At 30.9% G+C, this 17,608-nt stretch overlaps 2 protein-coding genes across 3 annotated transcripts; both read left to right on the top strand.

The window, feature by feature from the left end:
• Positions 1-440: 440 nt before the first annotated feature.
• On the top strand, positions 441-4,834 carry LOC113394387 (alpha-tocopherol transfer protein-like). The gene is made up of 8 exons (XM_026631687.2): positions 441-564; positions 2,263-2,404; positions 2,475-2,634; positions 3,185-3,314; positions 3,441-3,572; positions 4,039-4,149; positions 4,318-4,420; positions 4,679-4,834. Exons 2-8 carry the CDS (start codon positions 2,269-2,271, stop codon positions 4,810-4,812), a joined length of 906 nt encoding a protein of 301 aa, XP_026487472.1. The 5' UTR covers positions 441-564; positions 2,263-2,268; the 3' UTR covers positions 4,813-4,834.
• A 5,212-nt stretch (positions 4,835-10,046) lies between these two features.
• Positions 10,047-17,002, top strand: LOC113394385 (alpha-tocopherol transfer protein-like). Of its 2 annotated transcripts, none has more exons than XM_064220612.1 (7): positions 10,047-10,075; positions 11,033-11,174; positions 13,664-13,823; positions 13,900-14,071; positions 14,423-14,623; positions 16,124-16,229; positions 16,694-17,002. In XM_064220612.1, exons 2-7 carry the CDS (start codon positions 11,033-11,035, stop codon positions 16,843-16,845), a joined length of 933 nt encoding a protein of 310 aa, XP_064076682.1. In that variant the 5' UTR covers positions 10,047-10,075; the 3' UTR covers positions 16,846-17,002. The 2 variants fall into 2 exon arrangements, with proteins under 2 accessions (XP_064076682.1, XP_026487467.2); XM_026631682.2 differs by lacking the exon at positions 10,047-10,075 and adding an exon at positions 10,783-10,961.
• The last annotated feature ends 606 nt before the right edge of the window (positions 17,003-17,608 follow it).

Here is a 17,608-nt window from a genome sequence, read left to right as displayed (position 1 = left end):
GCGATTTTGATAGAACTGTATTTTTTGTTATACCTACATTATTATGACGTCACGTAGGTTTAATATTCTAGGAACATGGCAAGAAATCTACGAGAAAATAACTATATACATTTTATATCATATCTTTTTAATGTTATAATTTTTCGTTTTAATACGATTTCAATATCAAATCTAAGCTAACAAATAATGATATAATATGGATACTGAATATATTCATAAAAGAAGAAGATAAATTGGAAAAGACAATTTAATATAATTTTCTCCTCTTTATGTCACCGATTTTTTTTATTATCAATAAAAAAAAAATGGAAATAAATGTAGAAATGATAAAAATATGCAAATTATATTATACATTGTATATATATATTTTTCTAAAATTTTTAATAGTTATTAGGGGCAAATTTCGAACACTAGTGTATATAAAAACCGTTAGTCAGAAATTCTGTAGACGGTGCACGATATTTCGCGATAACATATTACTGATAAAAAGGTGTAAGTCAATACGCCATCGATCTACCACTCAGTACGTTACAGGTTCATTACAACATTATTCCGTCTTTATTGGTAAGTATAGTAACAGTTTATTATTACAAAGATAACACAGTTTGTCGTTGGAAACGGGTTTTAGATTATTTCACGTCGTATATCGTGTGTGAAAGACATCGGTCCGAAAGAAATAAAAATTTGTCGTGTGTAATAAAAAAAGTGACGGTAAATATGAAATTTATTATATTAATTATTACAATAAGAAAGTGCTCATAATAAATTTGTAATATAATAATATTGACATGATTTTGAATTGTATTCAAACATAGTTAATTGTATTGTTCGAACAAAAATCTTAATCAAATATACACATGGTGTAAGTTCCGTTTTAAAGTTTTTTTTTTATAATATATAACACGAAAAATACCGAAGTTTTGTAAATTTTACCTATTTATATCTATCAAACTGTTTTATGTGTAGGTAGCTAAGTTCTAGTCATTTGTAAAATGTGCTTATTAAACTGCCAATATTATACGAATGGCAAGGCGTTTACAAAGGAGATTATATACATTAACCAAGATTATTTTATCGTTTTATTGAAAAAGATATTTTACATTGTTGCCAAAATGCAAATTTATTTTTGATTAAGTACTGTAGATGCGAAAATGATAATGAAAACGATAAAAAAGTACAATTTATATACAAAAAATCAATGCCACGTAAATAAAAACAAAGATTAAAAACAACAGACATTTCAAAATCGGCTTCATGATGTAAAAGATTTATTCAAAATTAATTGACTGTCAATGATTGAGAATATTCATGGTTGATAACCAAAGTTAACTTGTAACTTGACCTTGTTCCATTGAAACTGCTGTTAACCCATTTATCTTACACTCTACACGCGTCTCGTGAAATTATAAATATAAACAATATTGTATAAGTACAGCTGTTTTATAAGTATTGCATAATTGGCGGGACAAGAACACGTTACAGTTTTAATTTAATAATAAACATTCAAAACGGTCGCGACTCCAAACAGAGACAAGACATAAATTATTTTTATTTTGTATTCCAGTTGAAATTCGTTTATAACAACATTATATTTATAATTTCCATAACTTTAATCCGCAGCCTTTTTGGGGATTAATTTCTTAAAATAAAGTGTTAAACATTTTATGTATCTTATTAATACATATATACCTAAAATATTTGTTAATTCATTTTATCATAAAACTTTTATTTACATTAGCAATAATTTTAATATTGTCTTTTAAATATTTGCTAAAATGCTGTAAATTAATAATACATCTTAATTTAAAATGAATATAGTTTTTTGTAAGCTGCCTTGAAGTAATTTATATTGCAAAAAGTTAAAGCGTTGATTTATTTAAAATGAGTCGTAATTATTAAGTATTTAAAAACCAAACGAGATAAACTACATTTATTTATTTATTAGGTACTGACAACTCACGTATAGTTAACGTTATCTCTTATTTTATTTTTAAAATATAAGTTTTATGGGTTGGTTGTCAGGTGTTGGCATACAAAGTAGGCGATGTCCTTCCTTGGAGTTCAAGCTTGCAAGTTTCAACAAATTCGGTTGAGTAGTAACGTGGATATGATTTTTGTTTACGATAAGTAATCACAATAACTGAGTCACGAAATATTGAAACCTGATAACAACTACGTCGAGTACCAACCAGATTGAGAGGCACTAATGTTCTATTTTGAACTGTCTTATTCATATTGTAATAACTTTTATAAACTTTACAGATACAAATGATACGCGAACTATCTCCGGAATTGGCAAAGATAGCCAAGAATGAGTTGAACGAAAATCCAAATCAAGTTGCCAGTGACTTACAAAATTTAAAGGAATGGATATCGAAACAGGCCCATTTGAAGGCAAGAACAGGTTAGTTTGTTGAGAATAGCTCTTAATTGAAGAAAAGTGTTCCAAATACATATTGTTATTATTTTTCCAGACGACCAATGGCTGATTGCTTTACTCAGAGGCTGCAAGTTCAGTTTAGAACGTGTGAAATCGAAGTTAGAACTGTTCTACACTTTACGCACAACAGCTCCTGAAGTTACCTTACGAATAAAACCGACTGAACCTCAATTTTTGGAATTTCTAAGACTAGGGTAAGAATCTCTTTTAATATTCGTTTCTTTTAGCTTCCAACACTGGGAACTAAGATGTTCTATCCCTTGCGCTTGTTATATTGGCTTCTTCAAACCAGATCATAAAGTATTTATGCTTATATAATAAAAAATACAAGATGTTTTTTTCTAATATACCAAAACTTGTGACAAAGTGAATAAGGTCATACCTCGGCACCTCGGCATATATGCTGGTGCAATTAGTCTTATGTAATAAAACGTCCATAGTTAGGTGGACAGTCAAATTGACCACCTGATGGTCACTATCGCCCATCGGCACTGTTAATGTTAACCGTTCCTTACACCGCCAATGCGTTACTAGCTTTGGGAACTAACTAATCTTATGTAGTTACACTGGCTCACTTAGCCTTCAGACCGAAACAAGAATACTAAGTTTTACTCTTTGGTGGTATTAGTTAGAATATTTGATGGTGTTATCTACCCACAAAGCCCTACCACCAAAATTTAGAAGATAAGAAATTTTAGTCGGGGTTCTATTAAGATTATGATTTGTTTATTTATGTGGTTTTAGGACATGCGTTATTTTGCCGCAACCGAAAAATTCCCTAAGCCCTTGTATTATTCTTATACGAGCGGGAGAATACGACCCAGAGAAATATAATGTCGCTGATATCATGTGTATTTTGTATTATTTAGTACAGGTAAGACAAAAGTTTTCTAAGTACCGCCTTTTTACTTTTAAAGACCAAATACCGTTTTGCTATTTTGGTGTTACATAAAGAGTAAATCCAGTATTTTTTCTAATTCATTTATCTTTTTTGTTATAGATTTTAGTTATTGAAAATGATACGGCTACCGTGATGGGTACTGCAATAGCTGTTGACTATCAAAACGTTACTTTAAATCATCTAATGCAAGCCAGCCCTGGTCTGCTGAAGAAGATAGTAGCAGTCAGTCAGGTACGTAAAATGTTTAGTTTTGCATTTAACTGTTTAGTATAGCTGAGTTATTTTGGAAATAAAAAGGAATTGAAAAAGCCTTCTACCATCAATGGATAGACCATAATCCGGGTTGCTACTAAGAAATGTTGGACGTAAATACCCAATAAGTTTTTACCCGCTCGACCTGGGGATTGAGTACAGAACCTCAGGATCTGCGGTATTACATCTAACCACTAGACTAACGAAGCCTTAATAATGAACGTTTTTGACTGTGTGTTTAGTTTAACACTGATTTCTCATCCTTCATCATTGACATTTACATGTGGTACCCTCATTTGTTTGAAAACTATACAAAATAAATCAATACTAATTTAATAACTCATTGCCATAGATTTTTTTCCTTAATTAGCAATAAGATCAATAGAAGTTTGTAGATTTTACAAGCGATTTGATTTAATTTTAATTTATCGTTGGTCACTTTCAGGATTCCCTGCCCCTTCGTCTAAAAGGCAGTCACCATGTAAATGTACCGTCTGGTATTGAAATTATATTTAAGCTCGTATCTGGATTTCTAGGCGAAAAAGCTAAAGAAAGAGTAAGTAGACCTAAGTAATACAAATATAATCGAATTTATAAAATAATCACTTATATTTAAATACTTTTACAAGCGTTCCCTTAATGCCATCGTTTATTCAATTCAGTTATCAATAAAAAGGTTAATCATACATCTTCTTTATGTGTCATGTTCTGTTATGATTTTCAGCTAAAAATATATAAAAATAATGACGAATTACTAAAAAGCTTACCAAAAGAAATAATGCCTGACGAATATGGAGGTACTGGGGGTCCACTAAATGATATAATTGGTAAGAGTTATTTGTGAAGTTTTAACTTATAAATGTTGCTTATTGTTTAGTCAAACACTGTTTTCTCTCTTTCTGTTTTCATTGGTTTGACATTTGAGAGAAGAATCCACAATATTGTTATCTAATAAAATCGTAGTTTTGTCACGACTTCGATACATGGTTAGGCTATAAATGTTTTGTCAGTACAATAATACTTAATACGTATAGTAAAACTTTTTTCATTTGGCTGTATACGTATTTAATTTCGTTTTTTTTCAGAGTATTGGGCAAAGAAAATAATCGAATATAGGCCTTGGATGGAGCAAGAAATGGAGTTTGGAACGGACGAGTCAAAACGAACAAGTAAAAATAAGTCAAATCAGGGATCATTCAGAAAATTGGATATAGATTAAAAAATATATATAAATGATGTAATATATATAATTGTAGAGTCATAAGTCAATTTCATGACTGTATATATTGTCTCTTACGTTATCTTAAAAACACGAAAATTACGTCACAATGATTTTTTTTAAATGAAATATTAAAAAATATCAAAGATTCTCTATGTCATTTTATATGTAATTCATCATATATATAATATTAATCAATAAAAAATATCTGTCATCAATCTCTAAACTATTGACTTGTATTGATTGGCATATGTTTATTTTTTGTTTGATGAAATTTATATATTTCTTACTTGGCAGTAATGTTTGTTTTTTTAAAATGATTATAAGGGCATCGTTAATATGCCTTTACTAGATTATATTTTTTAATATCTAAAGTAAATAAACAGTTTTATACAACTAGTTATAGGCCTCTAATAAATTGATACGATTTACTTGCGTTTTTTTTTTAAATATTACTATAACAGTGAATAACTCTTCAAAATCTATAATACTAATACGATCTGGCGATTTAACATTAACCGATAGATCGCTCATTGACTTGACTGAACAACGGGTGTGTGATTAATGGATTTTTAAAAAACGTTTATTTACATTTTAATAAAATAGCCATTGTACTAAACGTGCTAACATTGCCCTATTATATTGCAATACCGATTCTCTGGGCGATGAACCAATCAGCCCTCTGTCATCATTGGAGTGGAGAATTGTGTATGTTTTGGAACAATTTCAGCACTATTACGCCAAGACCGGAGTGTTTTAACTGCAAATATGGCAAATGTATAATTATGAATTGGAGACATTTGTTTTACATGCATACGTTTGTTCGTGAATATTTTTATTATTATCATTAAAAATGGTGTCATTTTACTGCGACTTATTAATAAATATAATTAATTACATAATACGTATTATATTATTGTGCTCTTAATTGTTATTTTGGCCTAATTACGCGCTTAATAACTTTAATTACTTTTCGTTACGCTTAATAAACTTAATAATTATAAGGCAAATCATAAATATGACGCTTTTTGTGTTCTCGTGATTTTAATATTATTTTAGTAACTGGAACGTATTTTAAATAAATGTATGTATTTATAATTATTGTATCACTTCACCAATACTATACGGTTGTCGAATTCACAAGCTGGTCTAGTAATAGGTTAGTTTAACCGGAAAAATATAAATATTAATACTAGTAGTCCATACGTTATGCAGGTATGTGATACTTGGACGTCGTATGATCACCATGAATGTTACGATCACACGAAACTTATTTATTTTTCAAGTCGCCGGTAGATCTGTTGCAGAATATCACTTCTACCGTTCAACCAATCGCCAGGACAACTGCTATAAGTAAATATATATTCACACAGACCGGCCAAGGTCTTCCGGGTTTTAATAGTACATAAAATTATTATACAAGTTGATTTAAATTAAATAATAGTTAACATTTTTTTATACTTAACACAATACATATTAAAAACAATTAAGTTCTGAATGTATTATTTCGATTGTAAAGGACATCCACGATTCATACATTTTTGTTCGGCGTTTGAGGACGCAAGGACGCACGGTTGGACAGCGAATGAAAACATCGTGAGAAATCGTCGTATTCATCAACCCGTATTGAAGCAACGTTGTGGAATATATTCTAAATCTTGCCCTCAAAATTGGACGAGGCTACAATTACAACTGTACAGGCTGTTTTGCTGTACATTTTGATGCAAAGGATAAGAAACCTTTGAAATTGTTACAGTCGTGACACATTTTGAACGTAAACAAAGATGTACAGTGTCACATTTAAAGTGCAATTAATTGTATTGAACTTTAAACGTTGCTGTGATTGTACTGGAATATGGAACAATGACTAAATAAATTATACCATTATGACATTTATATTAAGTGACACAAGGTTGAAAGTTCTTGATGCTTTTAAACTTGTGACTTTTTATAGTTGTAATATATTATTAAATTAATATTACAAAGATACGATACGAATATAGTTTGCTCGTTTTTCCGAGCTATCGATTAACTTATCCGATTAATTTAAAACTTTCGAACAACACTAGCTTATACATTAAGGGCAAAGGTATCTCATGTATGTTTTATATCTTGCAAATGTATAGCATATTATTCTTACATAGTCTAAAAGAAAATTGCTGAAAAACTCTGTGGGATAACAGTTTACCGCAAAACTGACGACACCAATTTCTTCATTTATAAAATATCGTTATTAATCTTTATCCATGTTTCAATTTCTCACATGTTAAAATTACTTACTAAAATAAATAATGTTATAATGTAAACCGCTTGGTACCCGAAATAAAGAATAACTTTTATCTATAGAAGTCAAGGTGGACAATATTTAAGATGCAAAATATAAGTATTTTGAGAAATTATTTACATTTTCTTATGTTTTTATCGAACACGAACAATAAAAGCGCCCTTGTCGTTGTTTAAATTAATAACCTTTAATTACCTTACCTTGATTTCTCACAACTTAAAAAAAATGTTACAATGTAAATTATATTGCAATTATTAGTTAAAACACTATTGTTTGAATATTACTGATGTCCATAACACAAGTGCTTTAGCTACTTACATTGGGATCAGAGTAATGTATGTGATGTTGTCCAATATTTATTTATTTATTTATTTATTTATTTATTACTTATATGGATCAAACGGTACTCGGAACGCGGCAGCGAAGCTTCAACGTTCATACCTTCTCCCGGCTCCAGCAAACGCTTCGATCACGATTCACAATCCAGACTCTGCCATGAATTGTCATTTTCTAGAATTGAGATTATATATATTGTCCATCGAAATTGTATTGAAAATAGAATCAAATATAAAATGCTATTAAATAAATAATTCTGATAACATACACGTGTAAATTAATTCAGGAGGGAATAAGAAAATTGAAACAACAAATAAACCACACAATAACAGTATTTATTTTCAACTAAATTAATGACATATATAAATTACAACTATAGCATTATTTCACAAAATAATACTCATCTCTTTTGCGTCTCGTTGAACGATGTTCGAATTCTTAAACTCCAAATAACTTTTTGTCAACAAACGATGAAAAATGTCAGCGCGTAATTTGAGTTCTTAATCTGACATCGCGAAAGCAATCATACGCTTAACTACGAAAATATAATATAAAAGTCAAGATTAGATAAGTCTTGATATACACGAATACATCGTTGTAACAATTAATAAAGTTATGTTTAGCTAAATTAATTTTGTAACTACTAAGTAAACATGAACGCATACATTTCTCCGTCTGAATTATGATGCCATGAGGTAACAGCCTATAAATGTCTTACTGCTTTCAGGAGGCTTAGGAGTATAATCCACCACGTTATTTCAATGTGGGTTGTTGGTTGTTGGTGCGGTAAGTAACTACAAAAGAAATTATTAAGCAAATTAAATTACAGTTAAAATTCACGTATTCAAACCACTGGACTAAATCGTGTTTATATTTATAAATACAAAATAAATGTTTACCAATATATAAAAGCGTAATACCGCTTACTGATTTATAATGAAATCTCGGTAACTAAAACACCTACATCCTTGAAATTTGGCAGATAGGTAGACAGGCAGGCAGCAGGATTTTACGAAACTCCACCCCTCATGGAAGTTTGTGCGTTTATAGCACTGCCGTAATAACGATGGATTAATAATATGGTATTATATCAGTACATTGTTTAAAAAACCATAGCTAAACAAAAGCGAAGCCTGACAAACGTGGCGTCTTAGGTATTTTTTATTTTACATTTTTATAATACACTAGCTGTGTTCGCGATTACGTGCGCGTTTGTATTAAAAAAAAAGGTAAGTGTTGTAGCCTAAGATACTTCTTATTACATCAGCTATCTGTCAGCAAAAGTCCTCTCAAAATCGGTCCAGCCGTTCCAAAGATTAACTGGAACAAACAGACAGGCAGACAGACACATAAAAATTGAAAAAAATGTTATTTTGGTATATGTACCGTGTATACATATACATTTAGTAAAAAGCGGTTATTTTAATACTGCAAACATACACTTCAATTTTATTATATGTAAAGATATAGATAATGCGCGCACATAAAAAAGGCTATATAAAAATTTACACCAGAAATATATTACTATTTATAAAATAAATTAATCAATTTTTTAATTCCACGAAATACTGCGTGTATATATACTGCGTGGAATGAAAGGCCCTGAACATATTTAGTTCCTGCTATGATTTTTTTATAAAGATCATTATAATTATATCTAAATCTTACTAATTTCTATTATCTTACATAAAAAGTATTATCAAATAATAAGTTTATCTGATATAGTTATAACTTTATAAGTTTTATAAGGCTTGATAAGCTTGCGGTTTCTTTTTAATATAAAAATGTGCATCGCTTCATGTTTTCTGATTAGAATTTAGATTTTATTTATAATTAAATTTTATAACTACGTTAAAATAAAAAATAAATCTTAATATTAATAAACCGAAAAAACTATATTTATTGTAATATTTTATGTTAATTAATTATGTTAAGCAGCGGCCGATTTTTTAATGGACATAGTAATAAGTTGAAAAAATATATATAAGACTTGCATAATTAATCGTATAAATTGATTTTTGATCCATAGGACAATTGGTTAGGTTAGACAATTGGATGTGGATGGATATAGAGTTAGGGGGCGACCAACGAAACGATGGATGGATTGTGCGAAAGACGATATGGCTAGAAAGAATGTTACTTGTGAGAGGACGACCGACAGAGTAGTATGGAAGAAGACATGCTGCGCCGACCCCAAGTAAAATTGGGATAAGGGTAGGATGATGGTGATGAGGACAACTGGTTAGATTTAATTGTAATTTGTAAATACTTTTAGAGAAATAACAGCTCCATAAAAGCGGCGAAAACTTTTTGTCATACACACATACATGAGGATGAAGTTGGCATGCATTTGTCAGATTAAGTAAGAAATAAATAAATAATTAGACAATTACAAACAAGGCTTACACTGTGTATTGTATGTTTTAATTAATTCTGTAATAATAATAATTTAATCTTAGTTATTTTTGAATTGTGTTGATAACATTGATATTAAATAAGAGGGTACTTTGACTTTTCTGTTCAATATTGTGAGTCACGTGATTTGTAGTGAGGCTTATATAAGTGATGGAAGCTCGGTACAGAACACTTTACTTTTACTTTTCACTTTGATCCAGGACCAGCAAGCTGCTGCTAACGTTTAAGGTACGATATAATTCTGTGATATAATATAATTGTTATTGATTGTTATAATATAATTGTTATTGATGAATATATGAATTGTGTTTTTGCAATTATCAATATACAAAGCTAGTATAATTGTATTTAACTAAAATTACTGTATTTTTGGATATTGAAAAAGAATAACTACTGAGTTTCTTGCCGGTTCTTCTCGGTAGAATCTACATTCCGAACCGGTGGTAGCTTTACTTTAAATAGTTTGTTCAATGACGATTCAAAAGTGCTTGTAAAAGACTAAGCCTACTTGAATAAAGTATATTTTGATTAAGGTAATTGGTTTTAATCTAATTATTAATAAAAAAAAAAATCTAACACATTCATGAAACAGTAGGTTAACTAGCAGTAAAGATATTAATGTATTGTTACAAAAATAATTTATAGCTTAGGGCTCAGCAAAAGTCGATGTGAATGTCATCACTTTAGGACTCATTGGTATAGAAACCTTTTTATTAAGATAAATTTTTGTTGGTTTTAAATTTTATTCAACCCATGATGAAATACAATGTGTAGGAACCATATGGATTTCTAAATATATACTCTATCTCTCTCACACATAGAATTCGAAAAACTATAATAATTACGGTTGTTGTCGTGGTGATGACAAAAGAATATATTTTTTTATCAAATTTTACATTCGTGTAATAAAATTATAATACGTACGGAATTCTTAATATAATGTAGAGACTCATGTTGACTTAATTTACATTGTTATTTTATTTTCATTTATAACTTAAATTCAACCAGTTTATCAGGAAGAGATGTTGTGTTGGCCAAAGTATTAATATTTTACTTACCTGTATAATTTAATTAATTTATACATTTGAACATCGCTATGTGGACCGCTTTGAAGGTGACTAAATAAATGCTCAATATCAATTTAAAATAATATATTATATAGATATATAGTATTATCTTTTTCAGATGACGTTAAGACCATTACCACCTTTACTGCAGGAAAAATCTCAGAGGGAAATCAATGAGGACCCTGACAGAATTGCTTCGGACTTATCAGCTATTAGGGAATGGATCGAAAAACAACCTCACTTAAAATCAGTTAATCCTAGTAAGTATCTTATTTATCAACTTATACGCTAATATTCTTAAAATACAATCGCAAATTTAACTTGAAATCCTTAATATTGACTATGTTTTAATTTAATATTTACCTATTTTGTGTATAAGAAAAGCTGACGACCTTCATATGAAACATGTTTTAATACTTAGTAAGAAAAGATTTATTAAGTACTTTGCTTGTCCAGAATATGTCGTTAATGATAATAAATGACTAACATAAACATAATAACATAAATATATAAATGACTACATGTACTTAACTATCATTGGAATTAACTCGAGCTGGCATAGCTTGGAACGGCCCGTGGCTCGTGTTCGTGTTTCTGAGGGAAGTTTTAAGATTCCCTCAGAATCAGCATGACAAACAAATTCCACCACTTAATAAAATTATGCTCGACTTTGTCAGCGTGATCCTCAAACAAAAATCGCACGACTTTTACCCATATCTGACAGGAAGATAATGCCTGCAGGCATCTTATTAGGAACTGTCTTTGATCGACATTTAAAAACACGTTCCGCAATGCCTGTGCGACCGCTAAAGTTGCTTAAGTAGTATAAACTTGAGGAGCTAGATTTTAACACTTTTCGGGACAGTAAACGACTCGTGACAATTACTTATTGAGTCTAGTGTAACTACCTTGTAAGTGCTAAAACCCTAGTCCGCGGTCAAATTAATACTACGCAAGGAATAGACATTAATCTATGGTTCCATATGATTTGCTCATAGCACTACAAACAGCTCTTGATTAACATCATATATTTATTTATAATATTCAATATTATTCAACTTATATCTACTATAATTTTAATCCTGATATCATGTCCACATACAAAATTACGCAGTCACGAATCCATAATGGAAAACATATTATTAACAGCCATTTACATTATTTAAAATCTAACTAAAAACTATAAAGTGAACTTTTTATGGTAACTTTTTATTGCATAACTAACTTGTGAAAATTGATTTTATATGGAATACTTTTTACCATAATGGAAAGCAAGAGAAATATGTAACTTTTTTAAACATTTAGCTGCGCCTAGCGCCATCTATTGATGTATTTGGAAACCTTTACACCAGTCATAACAATTTGTGTATGGCTGTGCATATAGAAGCTTTGATTACTTTTGATGTGAACAGTTCTATCACTATACAATAGATGGCACTGCTTTATGAATATTAAACATTCGTTTTTATTTGGAAAAATATGCAATCAAATAAACATAGCTACGTAAATTTTTACAATGCTATATATATTATTTAAAAAATATTATAATTGGTGGTAAGGATCTGTGCAACCCGCCTGGGTTGGTACCACCCACTCGTCAGATATTCTACCGCCACACAACAATACTAGTATTGTTATGTTCCGCTTTGAAGAGTGTAACTACAGCCAGTGTAACTAAGGCATAAGGGACATAGCTCATGAGATTTATGGCGCATTGGTGTGATGTTAGGTTAATATTCCTTCTGGTGTCAATGTCTATGGGCGGTGGTGATCACTTACCATCATGTAGTCCGTTTGCCCGTTCACCTATACATATACTATATATATATATATTATTATAAATGTTAATTGACTTTAATACAATCACATAAAAAACTCAATTTCGTGTTTTTCAGAAACTAAATATCCTAGAAAATGAGTGATGGACGTTTTCTCGAGCTAAAATATTTTAATTTTTTGAACTAAAACTGTGTTCTTGAGTGCAGCTCATGCAAATACTAATAATGTTTTACTTCGTACTCATTCGATTGATTTAATATGAATTATTCATGGTGTCATTATCTTATCGTCATAATAATAGTAGATCTTGCTGTTATTGAATAATACATGACCGAGACCTAGCTCGCCTAGTATTTGTACCTATATATGTGTTATCTGGTCCTACTAAAGATATAATATAATTGGTTTCAGTTTTATTTGTCTCTCTTATGTTCCCTATAAACAGGGTCGGACCGTGAGCTTAGGGGGCCCTGAGCTAATACTATTCAGGTGTACATATAGGTGGGCACCTGTATCGACACCTGAATGTAGACTTGAATTAAATGAATTGATTGATTTTGATTAATTGCATCGTGAGGAAACCTACATGTGTCTAATTTCAACGAAATTCTGCCACATGTGTATTCCACCAACCCGCATTGGAGCAGCGTGGTGGAATATGCTTCAAACCTTCTCCTCAAAGGGAGAGGAGGTCTTAGCCCAGCAGTGGGAAATTTACAGGCTGATTATGATTACTTGCAGGATTCGCAGGGCTGCAAACCATACGATCTGTTTAATTTAATAAAATTAGGTAATTCTTTCGCATTATCGTCTATTTTTGACTTTGACTCGACTAAGCTGGGCCCTTGATCCACGAGGCCCTTTGATCCACGGGGCCCTAGGCTGAAGCCCTAAAAGCCATATGGTAGATCCGTCTATGTACAAATATTTTCCCATACCAACTGCATTGTATTTATTTTATAATTTCCAGGTGATCAATGGCTCCTTGCTTTTCTACGCGGAAATAAATTTAGTCTAGAAAAAACTAAGAACAAGTTAGACATGTATTACACTCTACGGACGGTCGTCCCGGAAATATTCCGCAATAGAAATCCATTCGATCCCACCGTACAAGCTATTTTAAATATGGGGTAAGTAATTGCATAAAACTTTCGAGAAAACGTTCAGAGAATATAACGCTTATTGGCTATTTTTTTTTTTTTTTAGAATTTTTCTGCCTCTAAGGGTAACTAAATCGGAAGATTCTTGCAGAGTTTGTTTACAGAGGTTCAAAGACTTTGACTCTTCTAAATATCGTTTCGTTGACATTGTCAAGGTTTGCTTTATGATTATTGAAATCTTGATACTCGAAGATGATAACTTTATAATCGCCGGAGAGGTTTGTAAAGTTTTATTCGTTATATCTATATATTAACTATATGAGAGGCGCGATGGCTTGTAAACGTGAATATTAATTGAAGATTGCGAGTTCAAATCCGGGCAAGCACTTATGTATTTTCATGTGATTAATTTGTGTTTATAATACATCTCATGCGGGGCGGTGAAGGATAACATCCTGACGAAACCCGCATATGTTAATTAAATGGTACACGATATCCACCAAACAGCATTAGAGCAGTTTGCTGGAATAAGCCCAAGCATTTTCTTGAAGAGGAGACAAGACAGTTGTGTGACATTTAATCACATTAATAAAAAAATATTATTTTTCTTAAATGTTTATATTTTTTAGGAGTTTTTAATGGACGGAACTGGTTTGGACTTGACTACGCTATCTCAATGGACTCCGGCTTTGGCAAAAAAGTGTGTAACTATTTTTACGAAAGCTCTGCCCGTGCGTTTGAAGAGCAGCTACTTGTTTAATATGTCACCTGGATATGAAACAGCGTACAATCTTTTTAAGATATTTTTGAGTGAAAAACTTAAAAACAGAGTGAGTGATTTTAATTAACAATAACACATAACGATAATTATATATAATCATTTAAAAAAAAAATGTGTAATTTATTTTTGTGTTTTATAACTTAATTCTCATTACACTTGTCAATGGGTATAGCTATTGTATTCATAATTGTTACATAGAATAGTTAATTTTAATATATTTAAAATTGACTAATTAGTTTCTAAATTGTTAAAATCCGTTTTTAAGACTTTTATGTCATATGCGTAAGTCAATCTTAATAAGCATTAGTTAATTAAGGTATAATTATAATCTAGTAATAATTGACGAGTATAATTTTACTAGGAATAAATATGAGGTAACAGCTCAGTATTGATTGATTATATTGAGCCGCGATGTCCCAGCGGCTAGAAAATATCATTTGCGTATTCAAACCCAGGCAAACATAGCAGACGTTTTATGTGCTTAATTTGTGTTTATTATTCAACTCGTGCTTGCTGGTGTAGGAAACCGCCGTGAGGATACCATTATGTGTCTGATGAAAATCTGCCTCTGTATGTCTACCAACCCGTATTGAAGCAGTATGGTGAATAAACTCCAACAAGGTGGCCTTAGCCTATTTGTGGAACACCAACGAGCTGCTGCGTTTATATTTTTTATACATTGGAGTTTACTAATCATCGCATAGTATAAAACAAATTCGCTTACCGCTTTCTGTCCCTATGTATGCTTAGATCTTTAAAATTAAACAACGGACTTTGATGCGGTTTTTTTTTAATATGTAGATTGATTCAAGAGAAAGGTTTATATGTATAATACATCCACAATATAGTAGAGAAACACTGATAATTTTAGAGGTTTCCAAAGTGATGTCGTAAATAAACACATTGGTTGCGCTTACATTGTAAATGCAAAAAAATCCGCGATGGTATATGTCTATCTCTTAGGGATAACCCACAATAACTATTTTTTATCCTTACGAGAAATAATGGCTTATTTTCGAAGCGATTTTAAGCAATACAGCATGAATCCTTATCCAATTAAGTGCATTAAATACATTGTGCATTTAATATAGATCAATATGGCTTCTTAGAACATATAATTTAAATGAATATTTTCGAAGATATTACAGATATAAAACGTAGGGATATAGACAGTAGGGTTTGTATTGTCTAATGACTGAAAAACTATGAACGTAATACATACAATACATACAACGTAAATATCCTATAGAATGTCTTAATATTCTATAGTATATCTAGTATCAGCATTGCACCCGTGAAAATCCGGGGCGGACCGCTAGTTTACTATTAAATAGCGACACGCCTCGGGTTTGCACGGGGGCAATTTATAAGGTACGGGTGTACTCTATATCACTCGGGAATCATTTAGCTACCAGTGAAAAAAAAATTGATCAGTTACATTCGATTTCGATTACATACAATTAAACAAATTTTACCTTTACTTTATAATATTAATACGGATAACTATTTAATAAATAAAAATATGTATGTGTTTCATATTTATTTATAGTTTCATATTTACGGCAATGGTTTCGAGGCATTGTATGATGTTATGCCGCGTAATTTACTGCCGAAAGAGTACGGCGGTGAACAGGGCACAGTGCAGGAACTGACGGGTAAGCTGCTGTAATCATTATCATTAGCTAGCTTGTAATGTTGTTAGTTATGTGTTGCGACGCCGGAAAACTCATAGTTCTCATGGTTTACGAAATTTAACTGTTGCAACGTTAGCGTAAAAATATATTTTACATAATATTTTCGTGTCGACTTATTATTAAAAACTCTTTATGAGTACGTTGTATTAACTTAAAATTCTACATAATATATATATTTTTTTATTTACCCAATTATATTATAGCAAACAACTATAGTATGTTGTAAGTGTAGAGGTGAGACTCTAATGTGTTCACAAAACAAACAAATACACTCCTTTTGTGTGTTTGTCGTGTCTGTGAGAGTGTGTTGTTATTTTAGTGGTATTATGTTTATCTTTTTAAATTGTTTTAACATTTTCAAATTATACTAATTTGTAATTATAAGTATTTGACGTTATTTTTGTTTTCGTTTTATTTCTCAACAGATTACTGGAAGAAGAAAGTAGAGAGCTATAGTGAGTGGTACCTTCGCGAGGAGCTTGCATGTTCAGATGAATCCCTGAGGCCAAACAACCCCCATACAAGTTCTAGTCTCTTCGGCGTCGAGGGTTCTTTTCGCAAATTACTAGTTGATTAAATAGAAAGATTATTTTAATATATGAATAAACTTGATTGTTTTATAATAATGTAAGAAAAAATATTTTTTCGTATAACTTTATTTTGTATTAACTATTTTAATATTTTTTTTTTACACATACTTTTGTCCACAGATTAAATATACAATTGTGACATTGTGATGTTGTCACATTAATGAATTATATTTTCATGTATTTAATAAAAGGCTTTTTGGATTTGAATGTTAAAATACTGACGCTTTCATTTCAATTATATGTTCATTAAGTTCGAACAATACATTAAATACTCATGCATCAAATTTTGAGGAAATGGGAATTAACAAGGAAAACAAAAAATAAACTCGTTCTATAGGTCTTTAGGTTACTGAATCTACTCTCTTCAACTACTCACTTGCATCTCTTATAGCTCTTGGGTAGAGGACATGAGATTTTAAGAATGTACGCGATATGTAATATAGGAGGTGTAGGGTAATCAATAGAAAAAAAAATAACCTCGAAATGAATCTATGCTAATAATTATAAATGCGAAAGTAACTCTGTCTGTCGGTTTATCTGTTGCTCTTTCCCGTTCAAACCTCTGAAATGAATTTGATAAAATTTGCTATGAAGCAAGCTTGAACTCCTAGGAAGGACACCGGCTAACACCTGACGACCAACCCCGATAATGTGAGCGAAGCCGCGGGCGCGTCACGCACAGTACATACGCAAGGGATCTGAGAGCGGTGACGAAAAGAGGCAATTATGGCAAAAGACAAGGTAATGCTA

The sequence above is a fragment of the Vanessa tameamea genome, chromosome 4 (genome assembly GCF_037043105.1).
Source record: "Vanessa tameamea isolate UH-Manoa-2023 chromosome 4, ilVanTame1 primary haplotype, whole genome shotgun sequence".
Lineage (NCBI taxonomy): Eukaryota > Metazoa > Arthropoda > Insecta > Lepidoptera > Nymphalidae > Vanessa > Vanessa tameamea.
This window is presented reverse-complemented; position numbering and strand designations above follow the sequence as displayed.

Excerpts from the sequence above, each read along its gene's own strand:
- LOC113394387 (XM_026631687.2), top strand. The coding sequence starts at position 2,269 with ATGATACGCGAACTATCTCCGGAATTGGCAAAGATAGCCAAGAATGAG. Across the intron at positions 2,405-2,474 it reads CCATTTGAAGGCAAGAACAG|ACGACCAATGGCTGATTGCT; the intron begins GTTAGTTTGTTG and ends TTATTTTTCCAG. Across the intron at positions 2,635-3,184 it reads TTGGAATTTCTAAGACTAGG|GACATGCGTTATTTTGCCGC; the intron begins GTAAGAATCTCT and ends ATGTGGTTTTAG.
- LOC113394385 (XM_026631682.2), top strand. Across the intron at positions 13,824-13,899 it reads CAAGCTATTTTAAATATGGG|AATTTTTCTGCCTCTAAGGG; the intron begins GTAAGTAATTGC and ends TTTTTTTTTTAG. Across the intron at positions 14,072-14,422 it reads ACTTTATAATCGCCGGAGAG|GAGTTTTTAATGGACGGAAC; the intron begins GTTTGTAAAGTT and ends TATATTTTTTAG.